Source organism: Malus domestica, chromosome 06 (genome assembly GCF_042453785.1).
Source record: "Malus domestica chromosome 06, GDT2T_hap1".
Classification (NCBI taxonomy): Eukaryota; Viridiplantae; Streptophyta; class Magnoliopsida; order Rosales; family Rosaceae; genus Malus; species Malus domestica.
Genome location: NC_091666.1, coordinates 29,300,929 through 29,321,626, shown reverse-complemented (window position 1 = coordinate 29,321,626; position 20,698 = coordinate 29,300,929). Strand labels below are relative to the sequence as shown.

Here is a 20,698-nt window from a genome sequence, read left to right as displayed (position 1 = left end):
CATTACCTCGCTAAAAGGAACATAATGGATCATACACCATAATGGATCATATACCATGTAAGATAAAGATTGAAGAAACAACGGAGATAAGTAAGGATAATTAAATGGTTTAATTATTTATGGCTAGGATTAATTAATATGTTAATTAATCAAACGAATAAGTTCGTTTTAGCTTTTGAGTAATTATTTGACCTCAAGGCCCATTGGGCTTAGAATCGTCAAGCCCATTAACTTAAGTTGTATGACAACTTAATTACTAAAGACTCAAAAGGGCCCAAACAGCCCAAAGCCTTTAGAAGGTTAGCCATTGTAGATGAATGGGTTTTGGTTCTTTTTGTCACTTAAGTGAAGTGACTATACAGATGACTTGATAGCCAAAAGTTCATTAGGGTTTTCTAGAGAAAATATGAGAACACAAAGCTCTCTCTGCTCTTAGGAGGCCGGCCACCGTAGAGGAAAATAGCTAGCAATTTTTCTTCCTCTAGGTCACTCATCTCTTTCTCAATGCCCTCCTTGGTGTGGAGACTTAGAGGTTCCCTATTTTGGGAACTTGGAGAATCCATTCCTTCATCCATCCAAGAAGTCATGTAGCCAAGAATATCCACATCCATGGACTCAAGGAGCAAGGAGACTAACCTCATCCAATTCGACGAGGTTTGGTCGAAAAACACGATGGAAAACCTGCAACTCGTCAGAAAAAATGGAGATGTGAGGTTTCGTCGAATAACATAGAGCTAGAGCGAGGGAGAGATGAGAGAGAGAGTGGAATCGAGAGGGAGTTGGACAGAAAAAAGAGAGAGATAGGGACTGGAATTAAGATGTCTAATATGGGAGAAGGAAGGGTGGGACGGAGAATGGAGAAAAAGAGGGAGAGAAAGAGGGAGAGAGTGATGGTGAAGGAAGGAAAAGAGGGAAAAAAGGATAATAATAAAATATTAATATTTATTAATTAAATAATATAATATTATTTATCCAGCTTTTTAGTCCAACAGTGCACCAAGTGTTTCACTAAGCTAGTCCAGCTTAGTCTATTCTAAGTCAGTCTAGCTCCCTCAAGTTAGTCCAGTCCGAAATAATCCAGTGCAACAAACGCATCTTAAGGAAATTGTGCTTCCCCGTTAATTATGTTGATTATAACATCACCACAAATATCCTTCCACCTTCTTCCGCCAGAACACGATCAAGACCCAACCTTGATGGCCAAAGAAAACCATGTTTATGGCCTGCAAGTTCGGCTTACAGAACTGAATATTATCCTATAGAAACTGCTCCTGCAGCTACGATTTGACCGTACATATTCCACATGCTAAATCCGGAATACTTCAAGCCACTGAGTTTGTGACAAAACCATCAAAACACGTCCAAACTTGCACTACTTAACGCAAACACCTACTTGATTGGGGCTGGCTTCAAGAAACACCTGCTCCATTTTTGTGGCAATTCTTATATGAATCATATATTATTTTTGTTTTCTGAAATAACAACATATTTTTGTTTTCGTTATTGTGTTTAGTTAAGCCTTGTTTTCAACTTTCACGTCTCTGTTATGAATAAAATAGTTTGTCTATAAATATCATTTTATAGTGTTTATTTCACTTTTTTCATAAATGAAGATAACAATTAATCACGAGTGACTAGCCCCATCAACTCTGAAGGGTCATTCTTTTTTTTTTCTTTTCTTTTTTTGAGCATGCTGAAGGGTCATTCTTTAATTCACCTAAAAATGACCCAAATTAATTACAATTATTAAAAATAATCTTCATTATTCTAATCCTTCTCATTGATTTTAGAATCTAATTAAAGAAAAAAAAATGTTAATCTTCTCTTATGCTTGCATAAGCTGTACTGAAGTTTGATCATGGATATAATCTCTTAAATTACTTTGGGAAATCATGAAGCATTTTCGTTGACATTGGATTGAGAAAAGTACACAGTTGTCTAATTTTTTCAATAATTTGTGCATAACATCTTCTGAGTCTCTTGGTTGCACAATTTTGAGGGCAAAAGAGTTGGTTTGAATATGAAATTGGAGGCTTTCTGCCACTTAAACGTGTATGCGCACTATAAAATTTCAATTTAGCAATCATGAATCAGAAAATTTTAAAATTAGTATTTATATGAATGGAGTTTATGAGATCACCGTGCAAACCATAACAATTTTTTATTGGGAAAACAGTAAGAAAATTGAGGTTTCATTATAAAATCAATTAGTAATAGAGGGAGTAGGTTGAGTAGCTTACCGACTTATAAGCACATGAAAAGTCTTTCCTCTCATCAATGTTGTATTCATTCTTAACACGGCTCATCACATGTGACGAATTTTCAAACCTAACACTTGCACAACACAACTCGGGTGACGTGAAGCACGTGGGGTCATTGAGCTTCACACGTGTATACAATTAATTGGTAATAAGGAGAGTATGTTGAGTAGTTTAATGATTTATAAGCACATGAAAGGTCTTTCCTCTCATTAATGTGAGATTCATTCTTAACACGTCTCATCACGTGTGGCAAATTTTTAAACCTAACACTTGCACAACATAACTTGGGTGATGTGGAGCACGTGGGGTCATTGGGCTTCACACATGGGACAACTTACTCTTATACTATGAAGAAGTTGAGGTCTCACAATAAAACCAATTGCCTATATAGAGAATAGCTCACCTACTTATAAGCTCTTATAAATGTGAGATTCATTCTCAACATAATTCTATTTATTTCTTAAATTTAATTGCATATATCAACCAAAAGTAACAAAATTAAGTAGAAAAATGTGGATTTTTCATTTCTTAATAGTAATGTTACACTTACCACATATTTTTCATTTCTAATAAAAATAAGATCTATTAATATATATGAGACTCATCTTTATTTAAAAAAAATATAAAATATGATACAAATATAAAACAAAATATCGGAAGAGGAGCATTTTTTATTTATGAATCTCAACTCTTGTCTCCCACTTACTTGGTGACTCGTATTGTTTGCCCTTTACAAGACATAAAGGACAAAAAAAAAAAATGAATGAACACATTGGACCACCATGTATCGCATATCTTTTCTTCTCACCTCTTCCCCCACCCCGCCCAACACCCACACAACTAGGAACACATTAAAAAATTCAACCGCCATAAAGTCAACCAATAAACAAAGGGTAAAGTTATAGAGATCAAAATTTTTAAATTAATTTTACAAACTAAATAATATGGTTATAGATGATTGAATTCTTAATTAAGTGTCGATTAACGTACTTGTTTCTTATTGGTAACACATTATTTATTTTGCAACTTTATTTAAAAAATTTGGTCTCACTAACATTACTCATAAAAAAAAAACCAAACACATCCGGCATAGAAACCTTGAATTTTTAATACTTCTAACACCAAAATATTGGTTCTTATTACTACGGTCTAGTGATATTCTTTTTCACTTGTACTTAAAAGTTCTTAAATTCGATCATCGTAAAAAACGAATTTAAACCATACTGTTAATAGCTTATTATAAACACCCTTCTATCATCTTAATATAGATAATATTGTTTTTTTTTTTCAGAAGTAAAAAACAAATATACAAGAAAACTCATAACCCCACCCTTTCGGTGCACTTTAGGGCCACTTAAACACTCCCATCAAATATTAAACTATTTTTTCCCTAAATTATCTGCATGTTTTGAATCCCTAATTTGGCCCTTTTGACCTCTTCTGCAAAAACCCAAATTTGAATTTTGGGACTTATATATAAGGGGACGCAAGTGCCAGTTCATAGCATCCCCTCCAGAATCAGATTCTAAAGTTTTTCTCTCTCTAAAGTTTCAATCTTTTGGGGATTTGCAAGTAAAAGTTCCGAGATGGCATCGCATGGGATTTTGTTGGCTTCACTTCTTGTGCTCTCTTGCTTTTCCCAAACCTCCTATGGGATTGTCCTCTTTTCTTCTCTCAAGGATAGTCTCCTTGTTACTGCTTCACACACAGAGAACCAGGGTAAACACAGACATTTAATTTAAAACTTTTTCCAACTTTCTAGTTCAATATCTTGCTTCCTCAATTGGGTTTCTTTATATTTTCTTGGTAAGCACGAATTTTACAGTTTCCGAATTAGGGAAGGTAAACAAAATTCGATCACTCCTTTCTTTCTTCTGCACTTCGTCCTTCTCTTGTCTTCGATTTGTTCAATCAAAATACAAAATAGGAGTGCAAAAGATGAAAACGCTGGTGTGAAAATTACTTCTCCAACTTTCTAGTCCAAACTCTTTATTTTGCAACAAGGTTTTCTATATTAACTTTTTGTCAAAACCCTTTTTTCTTTTTCAATTGGGTTTTTTAATCTTTTCATTGTAAATTATGATTTTTTTTTTATAATTTATATATATATATTTTTAAATATAACAGAAATACGAAAGAAAAATGATTTCTGCACTATTTTTTTTCTATTCACACTCATTTCTTGCACTTTTTTCCATCCACCGGTATAAAGAAAACGGAAGCGTCAAAATTATTACCGAAAATTTCTAACTTTCTAATTCTTAGTAGGGATAATGTTAATGACATTAAATTTGTAATTAAAGTTTTGGAAACTAACGATTATGGAAGTTGATGATTAATTTATTACTTAAACATTAATAAACGTGCTTATTCTTACTAATGACACATCATTTAATTTGAAAATTTTGTTCCCTAACATTACTCTTTTTCAAATTTTGCAAATTTTTCCATTTTCTAGTCCAAAATCTTCATTTTTCTAATTCACTTAATAAATTTTACACTTCCCAAAACTCACATAAACACATACACAAAAAGTCTCTAACTTTCGACTCCAAAACCCTAACTTCCCAACTGGGTTTTCTTTAATTTTTTTTTTAATTAACAAGGTAATCTAAAATTAGATTCTTAATCCATGATAATTTTTTTTGCAGTTCTGAAAGCCGGGATAGACAAGCTCACCGTTTCATGGGGTCTAAACCAGAGCTACGAAGCCGGCACCGACTCAACCTTCAAGACCATCAAGGTCAACTTATGCTTCGCGCAAGTGAGCCAAGTCGACCGCGGGTGGAGGAAGACCGTCGACAACCTCGCCAAGGACAAGACATGCCTGGTCAAGATCGTCGAAAGGCCGTACACCAGCAGCAAGTCCAACGACAGCTTCGACTGGATCATCGAGCGCGACGTGCCGGGCGCCACCTACTTCGTACGCGCCTACGCTTTCGACGCCGCCGATCAGCAGGTGGCGTACGGTCAGACTACCGACGCTAAGAAGACCGCCAACTTGTTTGTGGTCGAGGGAATCACCGGGCGCCACCTGTCGCTTGACATTACGTCGGTTGCCTTCAGTGCTTTCTCGGTTTTGTCCCTGGCTTGTTTCTTTATTGCTGAGAAGAGAAGGGCAAAGTCGTCATAAAAGTAATATGCAGTGGTCAAGTTGGTCAAATGCTGGATTATAATTTGCATGTTTTTGAGTTTATTTTCTCTTTTTTCTTTTTTTTTTTTAATTTAAAGAAAAAAAAAGTATGTTAGAGTGACAAATGGTAATGTTTACTTACTTGAAAAAAAAAAGTGACTGTACGTTTTGATGCAAATCCTCTAAGTTCCGGACATGTAAGATTGGTGCTAGAGTAAATATTCTCGAACAATTAAGTTACAAGTCACATTTTTATCAGAACTGACTAAAACCGTGAATGCTTTGATCTTTGACGTGTGTTAGTCTCACTCGTTTGCAAAGTGTGCAAGATTGGACGTGCCTATTAACCTGCACCTTCTATGTCTACTTGGAATGGATGAACATAGTGAAAAATAGTACGAAACTATTTAGTCAAAGGTCAGCTAGAAGAAATTTGTGTTTAAAAGTATTTGTCCTTACACCCGAGGGATTAGACCGAGGTCCTATGTTCGATTCACCTCTCCCACAACATAGCTTGTATCAAAATCACAACAAAAGTTCAGCTGGTTTTCAGGGAACAGACCAAGTTTTTGCAGAGCACAAATGCAAAGCAACAACACAGGTAATGACGGTCAAATAGTGAATTTGTATATAACGTTCCCCATAGGAGTACAGATTACAGAACATGAGAAGCTCGCCTACTCTCCCAAAACAATGCAGCGGGAAGAGAACTATTTAACAACGAGCCCTTTCGAGCTTTATGCGTAACTATTGTCGATAATCACACATCTCCAAATAACATAAACAAAATTCAGATGAAATAGTTACCAACTTCTTGATGCCGTTTATCTTGTACGCTTGAGGAATGAATCGCATGTCTGTGCTCGCCATTCAGTCAGTACCAGTAAGTGAAAGCTTACCATCATAAACATCTACGTATCCCGGTGATGGAGATTTAGAAGGCAATACTCGGGAAGAATCTCAAATTCCTTGATCGCGGGATTGAATATAAAAGTCCATGGTTATTATAAATTCCATTCCTATAGATCTCTAAACTCTGAACTATGCTGTGTGTAATTAAACCAGTTAAACTGCAAGACCGTCACGTATGAAAAAGAAATTGAGGAAATGATGCAACAAAGGTTTGGAAACGAATACTTTGCTTGAAGAAAATGCCTCCCTCAGGATTCAGAATCTTGCTTGCAGTCCAAGGTTGCTGTCATCTGGGCTAAAGCTTTCACTTAATTTAACAGCACCGAGTTTCCGTCACCAGACGGATGAATGATCTGGGAAATAAGCTTCTCCGGCAGCTTTTTAGAGGCCTGCAAAGGATATCCACAAAAAGATGAATCCAAAATCTCAAGAAGCTACGTATGTATGCTGTAAGATGTTTACTGTCCTGAGAAACTAACCTGGAAGTGCCTCATGTGCAGTATTGGTTCGCACCCAACATCCGCAACTGACTTTCCATTCGGAGTTTGCAGTTTGAAACGGCCCGCTTCATATGCGGAAAGGGTATTATTTATCTCATCGGGCAGGTGGTGGCAAACTTTCAGGAGGGAGGCGAGAGAATTCATCTGGCATTTTACATTGAAGACTGCGTGAGGAACCTTAGCTCAAGCAAGTCCTAATCAACAACTTGAATATATTTAATTATCTACTGATTTAATTTGTAATAAGAATCGCCAAGACAAACTATTACAGAAGAAAACCCGGTATAAACTATTCTTGCAACCATTAAGGGTGAAACTAATGATTTAGGTACTTTCCGAGAATATCCTTGATTCGTGCCTATACTTTCCAAAATTATTACCAGATATCATGCTCGAAAACATTTGGGATGTGTTAAACCTAGGTAAACTATCAAAATCAAACTCAAAAAAGGAAACGCTGACCTTCATGTATGGACAGGATGCACAGCCGCCGTTGATGGAACATCCCTCCCCACTGGAAACTCCAGGTATGACAGGTAGTATGACATCACCTACTTTTACAGAGTCAAGGCCCGGGGAAGAACTTGACGTTGTCATTGAGTCTGATGAAACTGGAAATACAATTTCTACATTAATTTCTGCTCCTCCAGACCTCGCAGAACCTAACAAACTACGAACTGCTGCTACAATTGAAGTCACCATTCCGGATTCTGTTCCTAACACAAACTGAAGGTGCTCATTGACATTTCTATCCAAAGCCTCTTGAATCCTCTGTTTTATGAAATCTAGTATGTTCTGGGTAGAACCCACAACCCCCATTCCTCTTCTCTTTGCTTCCATTGCCAAAGAAAACATTTCTCCAGGGACCTCAAAATGAGCAGTTAGATAAGCGTCACAGTACATTTCTTTTATCCTGTCGACAACTTCATTTCCAAATAAATGGTGTACTATGCATGTCCCATCCTGATACAAGAAATTTGCATCATCAGTGATAAATAAGCAGCAAGAGGACCACAATCAGAAAATGCAAGGAAAACTGCAGAAAGAAAATTTCCTGACGCTATCCTTGAGTTAAATTGAAAGGAATTTATGAATAACTCTCCAGAAAGCCATAAAAGTAGACTTACCAGAAAATAATGAAGGCGAGGTAGCAAAGATATGATTGAGTCTCTATTATGTTTTGGATGTATCTCAGCAATTTCTTCATCAGTCATCTTAGTCATCTGGTGAAGTAATTCTCGAATATTTGCACCCATGTAAGAATCAGGCCCGTACCATATGTTTGCATCTGGAACTTGAACAAAAGCCTGTATAAGACGAGGAACTAGATGTTATTACAATAGCCAGAAGAAAGAAAATGAGTACCAGTTGATTTTGTGGACATTGCGGAATTTCAATATGATTAAGATAAAGGTTTTAATTCCAGTAACCTGCAAAATGGTTTGGACAACATTTGAAGATGTACATGTAATTGTTGGCACAATCTCATGGGCGTATGCTTTTGTCTCTAGAGAAGTATTAATGTACACAACATGCAACGAATGAGGAGACCTAGAAGCTGCCTCAAGATAGCCCATATACGAAGGGCTAGATGCAGCATCTGCCAAAGAACATCCAATTCGTTCATTTGACATCCTGTACACACCAACCTGCAATCAAATTATATGAAAAAATGAATATATTATCAACTGCTTCACCAGTTTGCGGCACCAAACCAACATCTCATTAACTCTACTATAATAATTTTCCAACGAACCCTTGAGATATCAAGCCATTCAATCGTAAACGCCCTAGTCAAAACCAACTTAACAAGTGCAACACATATTTTGCATTTCTTACTAAAACATGAATGGAAGCAAAGCAGCTACCTTTTCAAATCCAGCCTGATCAAGTATAGCTCGTACATTTTCCGACATAAAATCAACACCCAAGACTGTAATGTATTGGCAACCAGCTTTCGCCATGTTCACAGCGGAATCCGCCATGACTAAAGAATCAGATATATGGATGTGAGGCCAATGTTTCTGTGCAGCAGTTAAAATACCTTGAACCTCTGGGTCCATGTAAAAATGTGCAACAACCCCAATTTTCTTTTCCTTCAACACATTAACAAGTTCCACAACCTTCGATTCATCAGGAGACAAGTACCTCGCCTGCAATTTAATATACAAATCAAACTTGGAATCTAATACAAATGATTGAGGGCCTCTTTTGAACTGCTTTCCGAACCGCTAAAAGTGATTTATGACAACCAAAAATGCTTCTGACTACATTTAGCTATTGGGTCATAAAACCATTTTCTGCATAAGCACTTTGAAGTGGTTTTGAGGAAGCACTTTGAAGTGCTTTTACAGGAAGCATTTAATATTTTAACACAAATTTCGAAACTTTTCTAATAAAGCACTTCTAACAGGCAATATAATCATATAAATCAACCAGAAACACAATCCATTATGCCAACCTGGGCCTCAGCGAAGCTGCCTTTTGCCTGAATGCCCTCGGCGGTGACGACGAGCGACGGGAAAGGCTCGAACGGCGGCGTACCCTGCCGCTGGGCTACCAAAGCCTTAGTCTTTTTCTGCATACTGACCAGCACATTATGCCACGTGTTAATCCTAGACCTCTGCGCGCCCGGCAATCCCACATTGAGTGACGACAAGTCGTCGGTCTTGACCCGCAACACCTCCTCCGGCGACGTGCCGTCGAGCACCGAAACCAGGCAGGAGCAGAAGCCCCTGGTGATCTCGGAATCGCTGTCAGCCACGAATCTCATCTTGCCCTCCTCGTCCATCTCGGCCTGCAGCCACACCTGGGCCGTGCAGCCCATGACCCGGTTCGAATCAACCCGACCCGAATCATCAAACGGAGGGAGGAGAGCCGCGTAGTGCAACAGGCGTTTAACTCTGTCGATCGGCTCAGGGAGAGATTGGAACTCGGAGATCAAAGTTTGGAGCTTCAAGGGGACTAGCTCGGAGGTTTGGGAGGAGAGGGTGAGGGCGGAGCAGGAGAAGGGGGAGGCTGAGCCAGGGTTTTGGGGAGGCGGCGGCGGATGCTTTAATGGGTTGGGATTGGAAGATGGCGGCGTTTGGATGTATTTGAGGGATTTGAAGGGTGTGGACTGGGGAGGTGGCCGGAAAGTGCTGAACTTGAAAGGGAGTGACTTGTTGGGCTTGAAAGAAGCGGAGGAGGAGGAGGAGGAAGAGGAGGAGGAGACTCTGAGCGCCATGGTTGTTGCAGAGGAAGCATCCATTGGGAAGGGAAAAGAGAGAGAGAGAGAGAGAGAGAGAGAGAGAGTGTGTGAGAGGAGGGGTTAAAGCCTAAAGGTGGAGGCTTTGATTGAGTGGTGGAGGCAGAGGGGCAGAAACCAGAGGCTTTAAATGGATTTTGCTGCTCCAATGAAGTTTGCCATAAAATTGAAAATTTAAGTGAAAAGGGGAATTTAGGCAACCAAGGTCCAAGAAGGCAAGAACGCAGCAAGTTACTACCAATATATATGAAACTACGCGCCAATTTATTAAAATAAGGATAAATAATAGGACATAGCAGCCCATCCTTTCGAATGTTGGGCCCACAACATCTCCATGGACGACAATTCTGGAGTGGGGAAGTGAACTCATCAGTTTCACGGCTGTTTGAGAGTTAGATGCTTAAAAAAAAGCATCTATAAAAAAAAATTGTGAGGATTTTAGGTGTTTGGTAAACTGAAAAAAAAACCTTATTTTGGAAGCTGCTGTGAGAATAAGCTAAAATCAAAGGAAAAACTGATTTTTTTTCAAAGCACACGGAGTTACAGTGCTTATTTAATGAAAAGACCCACTATCAAATTGTTTTTTTTTTCAAAAGCACTTTTACAAAAAAGTTTATCAAATACTCTGCTGATTTATTTCACAGCCATTTATTCTCACAGCACAGCCGCTTATTCTCACAGCAGTTTTTTTTCAAAGCACAGCAATACCATACCAGCCCTTAGAATGACCATTTAAAGGGTATCCGCGTAGAACGCTATTTTCATAAAACGAGTCTACTGCTATTGTAACGTTCTATACTAATAATACATGTTATATATGATTACGTTTCATGCCATGTGATATATGTAGTCTTATTATGCAATATGTATTATTGGCACAGAAAACTACGATTACAGAATGTACTTGTGCTATAAAAGTTTCTCGCCAGTCAGGTAGGTCTCACTAAAGTGGATCTGCAGGTGGTGTTTGGAAAACGGCCTGTTCTTTTCATTGTGTGTTTTTTTCTTCTTATGGTGTTTGGATTTAATAATATCAATGAGAATTGAAAGGGGAAACAAATAATAGGAGTGCATTAAAAGACAACAAGAGTGAAAATAATTTCTTTGTTTAACGAGTTGTATTATTTCGTGTTCAAGTTCAAACATAAGATTGACTTTTACACTTCTTTTTTAGATTTTTCTTGTTTATATGTTCTTTTTTGTGCTCCTTTTTTTGGATGTTTTCTTGTTTTTATGTTTTTTGTGGCACTAATTTCAATTAATTCTGACAAATTAATTGATACTAACATGTATTTAATATAATCTTTATCTCACGATCAAATTAAGATTGTGCAACTGATATTGTCCACATGTGTTTGATGACTTGAATACAAGTTTATCCGATATAGATGGACATATCGACCCTTAAAACTAGTTAGATAAACATCAATCCAAAAGAATATGGGTAGCGTCAAATCACGCTCGACAATTAGTTGATTGGTATGAACTCCACACCGATCAATATCTCTTTTTTAAGGATAAAAGAAAATTAAAAAAAAAATCTAAGTGAGAGTCTCCACGAATTATGTGTCACTTTACAGTTTAACATTAATTTTCGTACCAATATCATATAAAAAATATAAGAGCATCTTCAAAAGAAATGTCAAAACTGACATATAGACATACACCAGTAAAAAATCGCAGCAAACTCTGTCCAACTGAGCATTCAGTTTCTTAGACAACGCTAAGTCAATTGAAGGCAAAACCTTCTGCCCTCAAATGAGGGAGCAGTAGATTGTCGATTGAAGAGCCAGGTCAGTAAACTTATATTGATCATTGATTCAACTAGAGGGACTCCAATATGACAGCAATGTCAAATTTATTTATTGAATTTTTTAATGAATGTGATGTAATATATAATAAATGTTATTGCATATTCAAATATTTGGAGCAAAAAATTATACAAAATGTTAAATTGCAACATAAGACATCAAATATCATTTTGATGTTTTAAATTTGATATCTTCTTTTAAGATGCTTTTAATTGTAGAATCTCACTTTAAGGAATTTTTTTATCATTTCTTAGAAAAAATAATACAGGTTGATGCACTTTTTCCCAATTGTCGTGGTGTAAGTGATGCAACATTTCCTATCATTGACCACCAAATCATGAATAATTTCAACCAAACAATTTAGACTTTGAATTTTTGGTGACAAGTATTCTTCCCTCCACTACAAAATCGAAGAATTATGTGGCTTGTATGCAATTTCTTGGCTCTTTGCACACAAGAAAAGTAGGAAAGTATATTGTACATGTAGCCAAAGGTGGAAGAAGTGGAAAAGTTCGTGATATACAAGTAACGAAAGTCACATCGTGCCCCACATCAAATGCACTTTTCTTACCCTTTGTATTTTGAAAAATGATCATCTTAGGATCCACTTTGTGAAGATCTTAAGGATTTCTACATTCTAACCGTTTATCGTATATTGTACGATTAATTTTCGTCATATACTATTTGTGTTTAATTTTAAATAAAAAAGTCAAATAATTTCTGGCTGTCTGCTACACGATAAATGACTAAGATGTGGGGATCTAAGTGGATTCGGATGGGATCCAATTCCTTTTATTTTAGGAAAACTAAGGAAAATAACTTGAAAACTTTGAGTTTTAATCAAAATGACAAATATATGCTGTAAGTGAATAGTATCAAGAGTGACTTTTTAGAGTAAAAATGTCATTTTCGTAAAAAAGTGAACAATACCGAAAGTATTTCGTTAAAATTCTTTTTATTTTGTCAAAAGACAGAAAAAATTGGTGGAGGTAGATTTGGGCTCTTCCTCTTTTAGTATAAAGGACCAAATAGGAAAAAGGGGTGTGATATCCACACACCCCATTTTACTTCTCACACACCTTTTTAATTTTCAGCCGTTGGATCGGATGAATTGAAGAAGATCAACAGATATAAATTATCAAAGGGTGTGTGAGAAGTAAAATGGGGTGTGTGGATAGCACACCCCTAGGAAAATTCTTGTATACAGTTGCGGCTGTGCTGCGGCAGGTCTGGTGCGAAAGATGAGTGGTAATGGCATTGTGCAAAAATGGACAAGGCCAAGTCCAAGTGAATTCTTCTTGTGCATGGTTTAATTTGGTTAGGAATTATGGATGCTTAAGGATCCTTTAGATTATTGGGGAATTATGGAGAAAGCCAAGTCCAAGTGATTAACTATGAACCCTTCAAGTTATTGAAGCACTAAGGGATTCTTTGATCAATTTGTCTCCGATTGGACCAATTGTGGAGGATACAAAAGCTTTGCTTTCAATGACCGTTGAGGTTACTTGCACTCGTGTCCGCCGCCAAGCTAATGGCATCGCTCATCGCCTAGCCCGTTATGGTTCCTCGGTCGAACTTCCTTGTGCTTGGTTGGATTCTCCACCAAATTTTATTTTAGATTTACTCTTTAAGGACTGTAACTCGACCTAAGCCGGCTTATGCCTCCATCTTGTGTATTTTTTCTTCTCTGGTTGAATGAAAGTAGAGATGCATGAGTTTTATTTTATTAGAAGTGTCAAAATTGTTATTATGTTTCGGTGTATGACATGCATTAGAACAATAAAGAGTTAGAAATACAAGTAAAATTTAATGATAGCATATCCAATAACCAAAGATCTCGATGCCTACAATATTGTGGTGCGTAATCGAAAATCTATAAAGTATATTATCAATCTATAATTTAGTTAGAATTGTTGTCACTATGTTGCTTTGTCTGTGTTTATTTGTTGGTTTTATTTTAATTGCATGTATCTAGACAATTGAATTTTGGTCATTTATCACGCTCATCATTGACTATTTGGAAGATAACAATATTCCTCTTCATTTTTATGTTCGGAAAGAGATTATAAGAAAAGAGATTATAAGAAAGACCTAAAAAGATTTGAAAAAAAGACACGAAGTACTTTGAGGTTTTAGGCCGGTTGGAGAAAACAGTTCACGAGTCCTCATAACCTCTGTGGCAAATTCTGCAGACGAAACCACATGAGTCGGAGCATGGCCCGAGTGCATGAGCCGCAGATGGCCATATTTTCTAGACAGCTCGAAGAGAGCGGTAGGGTAGTGTAGTGTGCCCTTGCTGGTAAAGCTTCCAAATTACCGGAACCTTTGGCGGGGATGAGGGTAAGTGAAGTTTGCCACCTGATTTAGTGAATGTCAAGAAAACAAATGTGGTACCAATACGCCTGTTTCCTCTGCTTCTGATTAACAACAATTCGGTCCATTGCCGCCGGATTCGACATTTTTTAGGGTGTAAAAATCGTATTCCCTGTAATCAGTGCATGCTTAGCCAAGCATTAGTTAACCATGGTGTCAGGGCTGGTTTGGTATTGCTGTGTTTTGAAAAAAAACTGTTTCTGCTGTGATGTGAGAATAAGCAGCTGTGAAATAAAACAGCAGAGTGTTTGGTAAACTTTTTTGTAAAAGTGCTTTTGAAAAAAAAAAACAGTATTATAGTGTTTAATAAACTTTTATGTAAAAGATGTGGAAAAAAACTGGTTTTTCAAAGCTGGGGTTTGCAGCTTTGTGTTTTTAGCTTTTTTTTTTCATCCAAAATTGTGAAAAAAAGTTGAAACGGAATGTTTACCAAACCAGGGCTAAGCCTACCTAACAAATTTTGCAGAAGCAAGCAAAGATGATGCCAAATTGACAGAGAGTACGAAATCAAGAACATGAGTTAGTTTATGGATCAACCTAGCCGTCTTGGTTACCTTGTTTATCCCTGCTGAAGCAAGCATGTACTAGTTCCACTGTTTATTCTGCTAGTTCAACTTAGCTTAGCTATATATATCTGCTACCAATGTACTGGTTTTTTAGTTAGGTTTCGTTGGTACTGTTCTTCAACTACCAGTCGTACCGCTTCATTGCTTCATTGCACCTTTTGTTTTTCAAAAGTTAAGGAGGAGTTGGCTTCTCTCACCACCAACGTCAAGGTAATAACCACAACCTTAAGCCGTAAAAACTTACGTCTGCCACCTAACTGTCAGCTGCCACCGCTTCATCGCTCCTTCCATTTTCCATACCTATCCATTTTTTTTTTTAAGATGTTTCAAGAGATAACTAAAACTAATTACATAATTCTCAAATATTCAAAGCGAATTACGACAGCTGTAATAAGTTTTATTATCAAAAACTATGTTTCTGCTACAATTTCTACACGGTCACATTACGTCCCGTAGAGGATTACAACATTGTCAAGTGCAGAATTGCTAATGCATATTTAGGCGCAGCAGAAACAACCAACAAAACTAATAAAAAACATATATAAGAACGACAGATCTCGATGGAGGGATCAAGGGTTGTATGGGACCGGGATAAGGTTAAGAGAAGCTTTCTTGTGGACTGTGAGTCCGTAAACTTCATCGGTGTCCATGGTCTCGGCCAATTCCTTACCACCACTAGGCAGTTTCCAATCAAACCAATACAGAAGGTTGGAAAGCACATATTCAGCAGAAGCAACCCCAAAGCCGAGTCCAGGGCACACCCTTCTCCCAGCACCGAACGGGATGAGTTCAAACTCCTGACCCACGAAACCAACGTTCTTCTCCTCGAACCTCTCGGGGTAAAACTCATCGGGGTTGTCCCAGACTTTGGGGTCCCTTTGTACCGAGTATGCGCTCACAAACACCTGTGTTTTCGCAGGGATGTTGTAGGGTCCCAATTTCACGTCTGTACTTGTTTCGCGAGGAAGTAAAAGAGGCGCCGGAGGATGAACTCTCATATTTTCTTTGATGCAACATATCATGTAGGTCATTTGGGGGGTGTCAACATTCTCATCTACATATCCCTTGTTCCCCACCACCCTTCTTACCTCTTCCTGGACTTTCTTCATCACGCGTGGATTCTTCGCAAGCTCTGTCATCAACCATATCATGGCAGTCCAACTAGTATCACTTCCTCCAACAAACATGTCCTGAAATCGTAAAATTAAGAATCCAAGTCAATCTTCAGCTATATATATACAAACATATATGTATATAATCAATGTTAGAGACAGTGAGTGAGTGAGTGAGAGCTATGAAGGGGGATATATACGGACCTGCAGAAGTGCTTTGAGGTGGTCACTTTTGAGCTCGAAGTCATTGCCCTCCTTTTGAACTTGGAGGAGAATATCCACGAAGTCCTTCTTGCGAGGCTTGCCTTCTTTCTCTGCCGCCTGATGTTCGGCAATCAACTTGTCGAAAAACCTATCAAACTCGGACCAAATCGATGTCAAATGTTTAATGTGGCCACTGGCACGGTCGAGCCAATTCATCCTCGGACCAAAGTAATCCGTAAAACTGAAACTCATGAGTTGGCACATCAAATCTTTTGTCACCTCTCCAAACCACTTGTTCTCCTCGCCCTCAAACTTCTGTCCGAGAATACACCTGCAGATAATGTTGTTGGAGGTTGCCACCAGCAGATCACTCAGAACAATAGGACCCCCGCCATTGAGGCTCGACGCTTTGCGAATCTTCTCGACCAACTCCGAAACCTCTTCCACCCTCGCGTACTGAAACTGTGACACCCTCTTAAGACTCAGAAGCTCAAGAACACATATTTTCCGAACTTGCCTCCAGTACTCTCCGTAAGGAGCAAACGCGATATCATGAGCGTCATAGAACAATATTCCCGGAGCAGTGGCTTTTGGCCGGCTGCAGAAAGCAATGTCCTGCGTCTTCATCACCTCCTTGGCCATCTCTGCAGATGAAACGATCAAAGTAGGAACTTTCCCAAGGTGCACTAGCATTAAATCGCCATACTTTTTCGAGAGAGCATGGAGAGATTGGTGTGGGAATTTGCCTAACCGGTGAAGGTTTCCAATCAATGGCAACCTTGGTGGGGAAGGTGGTAACTTGAGTTTTCGTTTCTCATCGCCATTGGACGATGATTTAGTAAGAGAAAACAGAATGAATGCAGAAAGTATGATAAGAGGAAGAAGAAAGACATTCTTCTGCAGCTGCTCAAACACAAGTGCTAGAATAGCCATTGCTGTTCTAGCTCTTGTTGCTGGGTTTGTCTGAATACTAACTTCTGGGTTTTGCTGGGTTTATATAGGACACAAATCTCTAGAACTTCCACGACAAAATTAATAATCATTGCTTAGAAGTAGTTGGATTTCCCACGTCTACACCCCCATCTGATCTTCTTCCATTTCTTTTCCATGGATCATATGGATCCGAAATCCAGTAAAAAAAATAAATACGAATTCACATGTGCACAAGTTCTTTGGAAAGTGGGAAGAGGAAACAAAAAGCAAGGAACCTGAAAAACTGCCGAGAAAAGCACTCAAAAAAGCAAGCAAGGCATGCAGAGATGCATGGAAAGCATCCTCCCTCCATATGTTTGTCATGTTTCATACATGGTTGTAAGTAATAAAGTATCATCATCATGATGCATTTACTATAGGGTCCACAGAATCTAGATTTTATGCAAATTTTATACTTGGACTATTGTCTACTAAGATTGCATCTGCATTAGTGTCAGTCTGACTTTGAAAAGAGGCTACTTTCAAGCCCTTTTAAGTATATATATAACGAGTAACACTAGGTGATTAATTTCTAAGATCAAATTTGTAAATTATATAGTGTATTACTAGTAATAAATAAGCATGTTAATCAATATTTAAATAATAATTCAATTATCAACAATCACGTTATATGGTTTACAGAGGTCGCACTTGGTGCGATGGCAAGTGCCTTCGCCCATGAGCGGTAAGTCTCGGGTTCGAGACTTGGGAGCAGCCTCTCCATAAATGGAGGTAAGGCTAGCCGACATTCACCTCTCCCAGACCCTGCATAAAGCGGGAGCCTTGTGCACTGGGTACGACCTTTTTTTTTACGTTATATGGTTTACAAAATTTGATCTAAAAAATAAAATTTTCTGCATTTCACTATATATACTCACTTTAAGTATACATAGCATGTAATATTTAACATATGAATTATAAGATATCTTTATAACAATATAAGGATAAGGTTAAATATTAATATAAAACAATAAATAATATGTACAAACATTAATCAAGTGGAATATATTTTCCACCAATGTGACATTATTTTACTGTATTCATTCTCTTTATCATCAGGAGAAATTCATTTGGCTTGGAGCCTGTTTAGTCATTCATATGAATCAAATAAATTGACAGTTCATCATGATGATGCCACTTGTTACCAAAACCGTCGATGATTCATCACACACAGATGACAAAAGGGTCTCCAAATCAAATGAATTCTTTTACAAATGATTTTCATTCAACATTAACAAGAATCAACCGATCTAATTATGATGTTTATATGATAAAATGATGAGATTCAAGCTTGCTTGTGTGTACATGCTTGTTGTAAGTAGATGTAGATGTAAAGGTGACTAAGGAACCGATCTAAAATACATTGTTTTTGTCTTGTTAGGGAGGAAAGAGAGTTATCAAATAAAAGAGGTCATCCTCCCTAGAAAGGAGGGATTGTATCTTTATATTTTCCTATTCTATCAACTATTAGGATTGCATTGATGATTTGCATCCACACAAAGGGACCACCTTGTGTGTGTATTAAAATTTTCATATCTCAGATACTTAGAAGGTAGCTAAGGAGATTCTCTCAAAATGAGATTTTTTATGAACTCTATATCATCTTATAATTTAACATCAATTTTTAAGTTAAAAATATAAATATTGTGTCAAAAATATAAGGTAACAAAAAATTCATGAAGAATTCTGCTTTTGAAAAAGTTTCCTAAGCATTTCTCTTTCTAGTATCTGAATTTGTAGGAGGGAAATGCCTTAGCTAGCATCCCTATATTTTGCCCTTTTCCTCTGGGCATTCCTATTAAACTCTTATCACATCCAACTTAAAAAATAATATTCTGAAAAGGATATTATTTCTTTTTCCATCCCTTTATTTTATTTCTAATAAATCTAAAGAAATTAAAAACAAATAAAATATAAAAATTCAAACCTACCTTTCTCTCTGCCCACAGCTCAGGTTCCCAACTACTTCAGCATATAAAAATACCCAGAAAAATAACACATTAATAGAGGGAACATATGGCTATAAATACATACAGTTTGGAGACAAATTAATAGAGGGAACTTGTGGCAATAAATACACCCAATTTAGAGACAAATTAATGAAGGGGGCAGGTTTTTTTGTCTAATTTGTAAGAACCAGCTTCTTCAAAACTTGGGAAATGTTTACACACAAAAGTAGTACCGCAATATGTGAGAGCAACTTACATAAAACGAGTTTACTGTTACGTGATGTCCTAATTTAATAATACATTATCATGTAGAGAAAAAGTTGCACATAATAATACATTATTGGACATGATGTTACCTCACGATGAACCTGTTTTATGTAAATACTTCTTGCAATACTCAATTATTTATCCCAAAACAGAAAGTCCAAGAGAAGTTTCATAGTCATAACCAGCACGAAATTTTTCTAGGATGTTTCGGAATTTTTAACTGTTAAATGCTTAATCAACAATATAATATATTAATAACCAAGATTTAACCAATTTCCCAAATCGTTTAAATTTAAGTGAAAAATGAAATCTTGGGAAAACCCCACAAAACAAATAATCTACAACCACTCAATCAATCATAACCAGTAAAACTAGTCCAATGCTAAAGGGTGAGTTCATCCAGATTTACATTTAGATTATGTCAGACAATTACCTGATGGGCAATAGCAGCAGGTGGATTCTGGAGTCCAGAATGCAAAGAAGCTGCCGCATTCTGTAAAACGCAGCTGTGATTGGTGCCATCGGAGTTGGGGGCGACGGTGGCTGCTTAGGGAGTAAGTGATGAAGAAGACTGGAGGTTGGGGAAGAGCACAGATAGAGGGGTAGGGGGTAGGTGGCCTCGAATAATCGAATTATCCTATGTATTATTTTATTTTATTTGTTTGATTCATTAAGGGTAAAAGGGTAACAAAGAACTGGTGGTTCAGAATCTTCAGATTATCTTCCAAAAAAAAAAAAAAAACTTCAAATTAGGATAGGTTAATGTTATCTACTCACATATTTTTACGCACACATCTCTTTCAGTTTGACTATTGGATTTGATGAGTTGAAGAAGATAAATGATAAAAAATAAACAAGAGTGTGTAAGAAGTAAAAATGAGTGTAAATAACATTTTTCATTGAGTTATTATTTCCAAATGTTGAGAAACCAGTTGATAGTAGAAATTTTTGCGAATAAATTGAGAAGGTAACTAGTATTTCCCTTTTTATTTTTCTTATTTCTTAGGTGCATGTATAGTACAAAGTAGAGTAGGGCATGGTTCTAAAATTGAGTGGTAGGCATAATTGACATTGACCCGACCGCATCACTATTTTATCAACGATTATCTATTAGATAGGAACATGATTTTTTTTTTTTTGACAAATGATAGCCTTGGTGAGTTAGAGATCAATGAGGATCGAACCCGTACTAAAGTATATGTGCATTATTGTTTTCTATCATTGTGATAAAACGTTATCTGCAGAATTCAATTTGGTTTGGTGTGGTCATTTTTCCTTGAAATTTGTTAGAATCTATCAATATCCAAAGAGATTGAACTCGATTCTGTTGAGATATTTAAGTGCCGGAGAATTGAAAGGGTGAAGGGTGTGTTGAGACAATTATAGGGAGG

General features: G+C 37.2%; 3 protein-coding genes across 6 annotated transcripts; 1 reads left to right on the top strand and 2 right to left on the bottom strand.

Annotated features, from left to right (window-relative positions):
* The first annotated feature begins 3,653 nt into the window (after positions 1–3,653).
* LOC103437664 (high-affinity nitrate transporter 3.2) lies at positions 3,654–5,572 on the top strand. The gene is made up of 2 exons (XM_008376154.4): positions 3,654–3,980; positions 4,913–5,572. The coding sequence occupies exons 1-2, from the start codon at positions 3,848–3,850 to the stop codon at positions 5,392–5,394; spliced, it is 615 nt and encodes a 204-aa protein (XP_008374376.3). The 5' UTR covers positions 3,654–3,847; the 3' UTR covers positions 5,395–5,572.
* A 427-nt stretch (positions 5,573–5,999) lies between these two features.
* Positions 6,000–10,297, bottom strand: LOC103437663 (quinolinate synthase, chloroplastic). Its single transcript, XM_008376153.4, has 7 exons — positions 9,268–10,297; positions 8,675–8,959; positions 8,237–8,455; positions 7,934–8,113; positions 7,269–7,769; positions 6,786–6,950; positions 6,000–6,695 (listed from the first exon to the last, which is right to left on the bottom strand). The coding sequence occupies exons 1-7, from the start codon at positions 10,054–10,056 to the stop codon at positions 6,615–6,617; spliced, it is 2,220 nt and encodes a 739-aa protein (XP_008374375.1). The 5' UTR covers positions 10,057–10,297; the 3' UTR covers positions 6,000–6,614.
* A 4,882-nt stretch (positions 10,298–15,179) lies between these two features.
* Positions 15,180–19,936, bottom strand: LOC103437662 (phenylacetaldehyde oxime monooxygenase CYP71AN24-like). Of its 4 annotated transcripts, none has more exons than XM_070824115.1 (4): positions 19,741–19,936; positions 19,023–19,053; positions 16,120–16,763; positions 15,180–15,993 (listed from the first exon to the last, which is right to left on the bottom strand). In XM_070824115.1, exons 3-4 carry the CDS (start codon positions 16,759–16,761, stop codon positions 15,373–15,375), a joined length of 1,263 nt encoding a protein of 420 aa, XP_070680216.1. In that variant the 5' UTR covers positions 16,762–16,763; positions 19,023–19,053; positions 19,741–19,936; the 3' UTR covers positions 15,180–15,372. The 4 variants fall into 4 exon arrangements, with proteins under 4 accessions (XP_070680216.1, XP_070680214.1, XP_070680215.1 ...); XM_070824113.1 differs by having other exon boundaries at positions 19,023–19,056; positions 19,741–19,921; XM_070824114.1 differs by lacking the exon at positions 19,741–19,936 and having other exon boundaries at positions 19,023–19,136.
* Between the last annotated feature and the right edge of the window lie 762 nt (positions 19,937–20,698).

What these genes read in the sequence shown, in the direction of transcription:
- LOC103437662 (XM_008376151.4), bottom strand. Translation starts at nt 17,052, where the DNA reads ATGGCTATTCTAGCACTTGTGTTTGAGCAGCTGCAGAAGAATGTCTTT. An exon ending in ACCTCAAAGCACTTCTGCAG is followed by an intron (nt 15,994 to 16,119) that starts GTCCGTATATAT and finishes TTACGATTTCAG; the next exon opens with GACATGTTTGTTGGAGGAAG.
- LOC103437663 (XM_008376153.4), bottom strand. Translation starts at nt 10,056, where the DNA reads ATGGATGCTTCCTCTGCAACAACCATGGCGCTCAGAGTCTCCTCCTCC. An exon ending in GCAGCTTCGCTGAGGCCCAG is followed by an intron (nt 8,960 to 9,267) that starts GTTGGCATAATG and finishes ATTAAATTGCAG; the next exon opens with GCGAGGTACTTGTCTCCTGA. An exon ending in TGCACATGAGGCACTTCCAG is followed by an intron (nt 6,696 to 6,785) that starts GTTAGTTTCTCA and finishes TATCCTTTGCAG; the next exon opens with GCCTCTAAAAAGCTGCCGGA.
- LOC103437664 (XM_008376154.4), top strand. Translation starts at nt 3,848, where the DNA reads ATGGCATCGCATGGGATTTTGTTGGCTTCACTTCTTGTGCTCTCTTGC. An exon ending in TTCACACACAGAGAACCAGG is followed by an intron (nt 3,981 to 4,912) that starts GTAAACACAGAC and finishes TTTTTTTTGCAG; the next exon opens with TTCTGAAAGCCGGGATAGAC.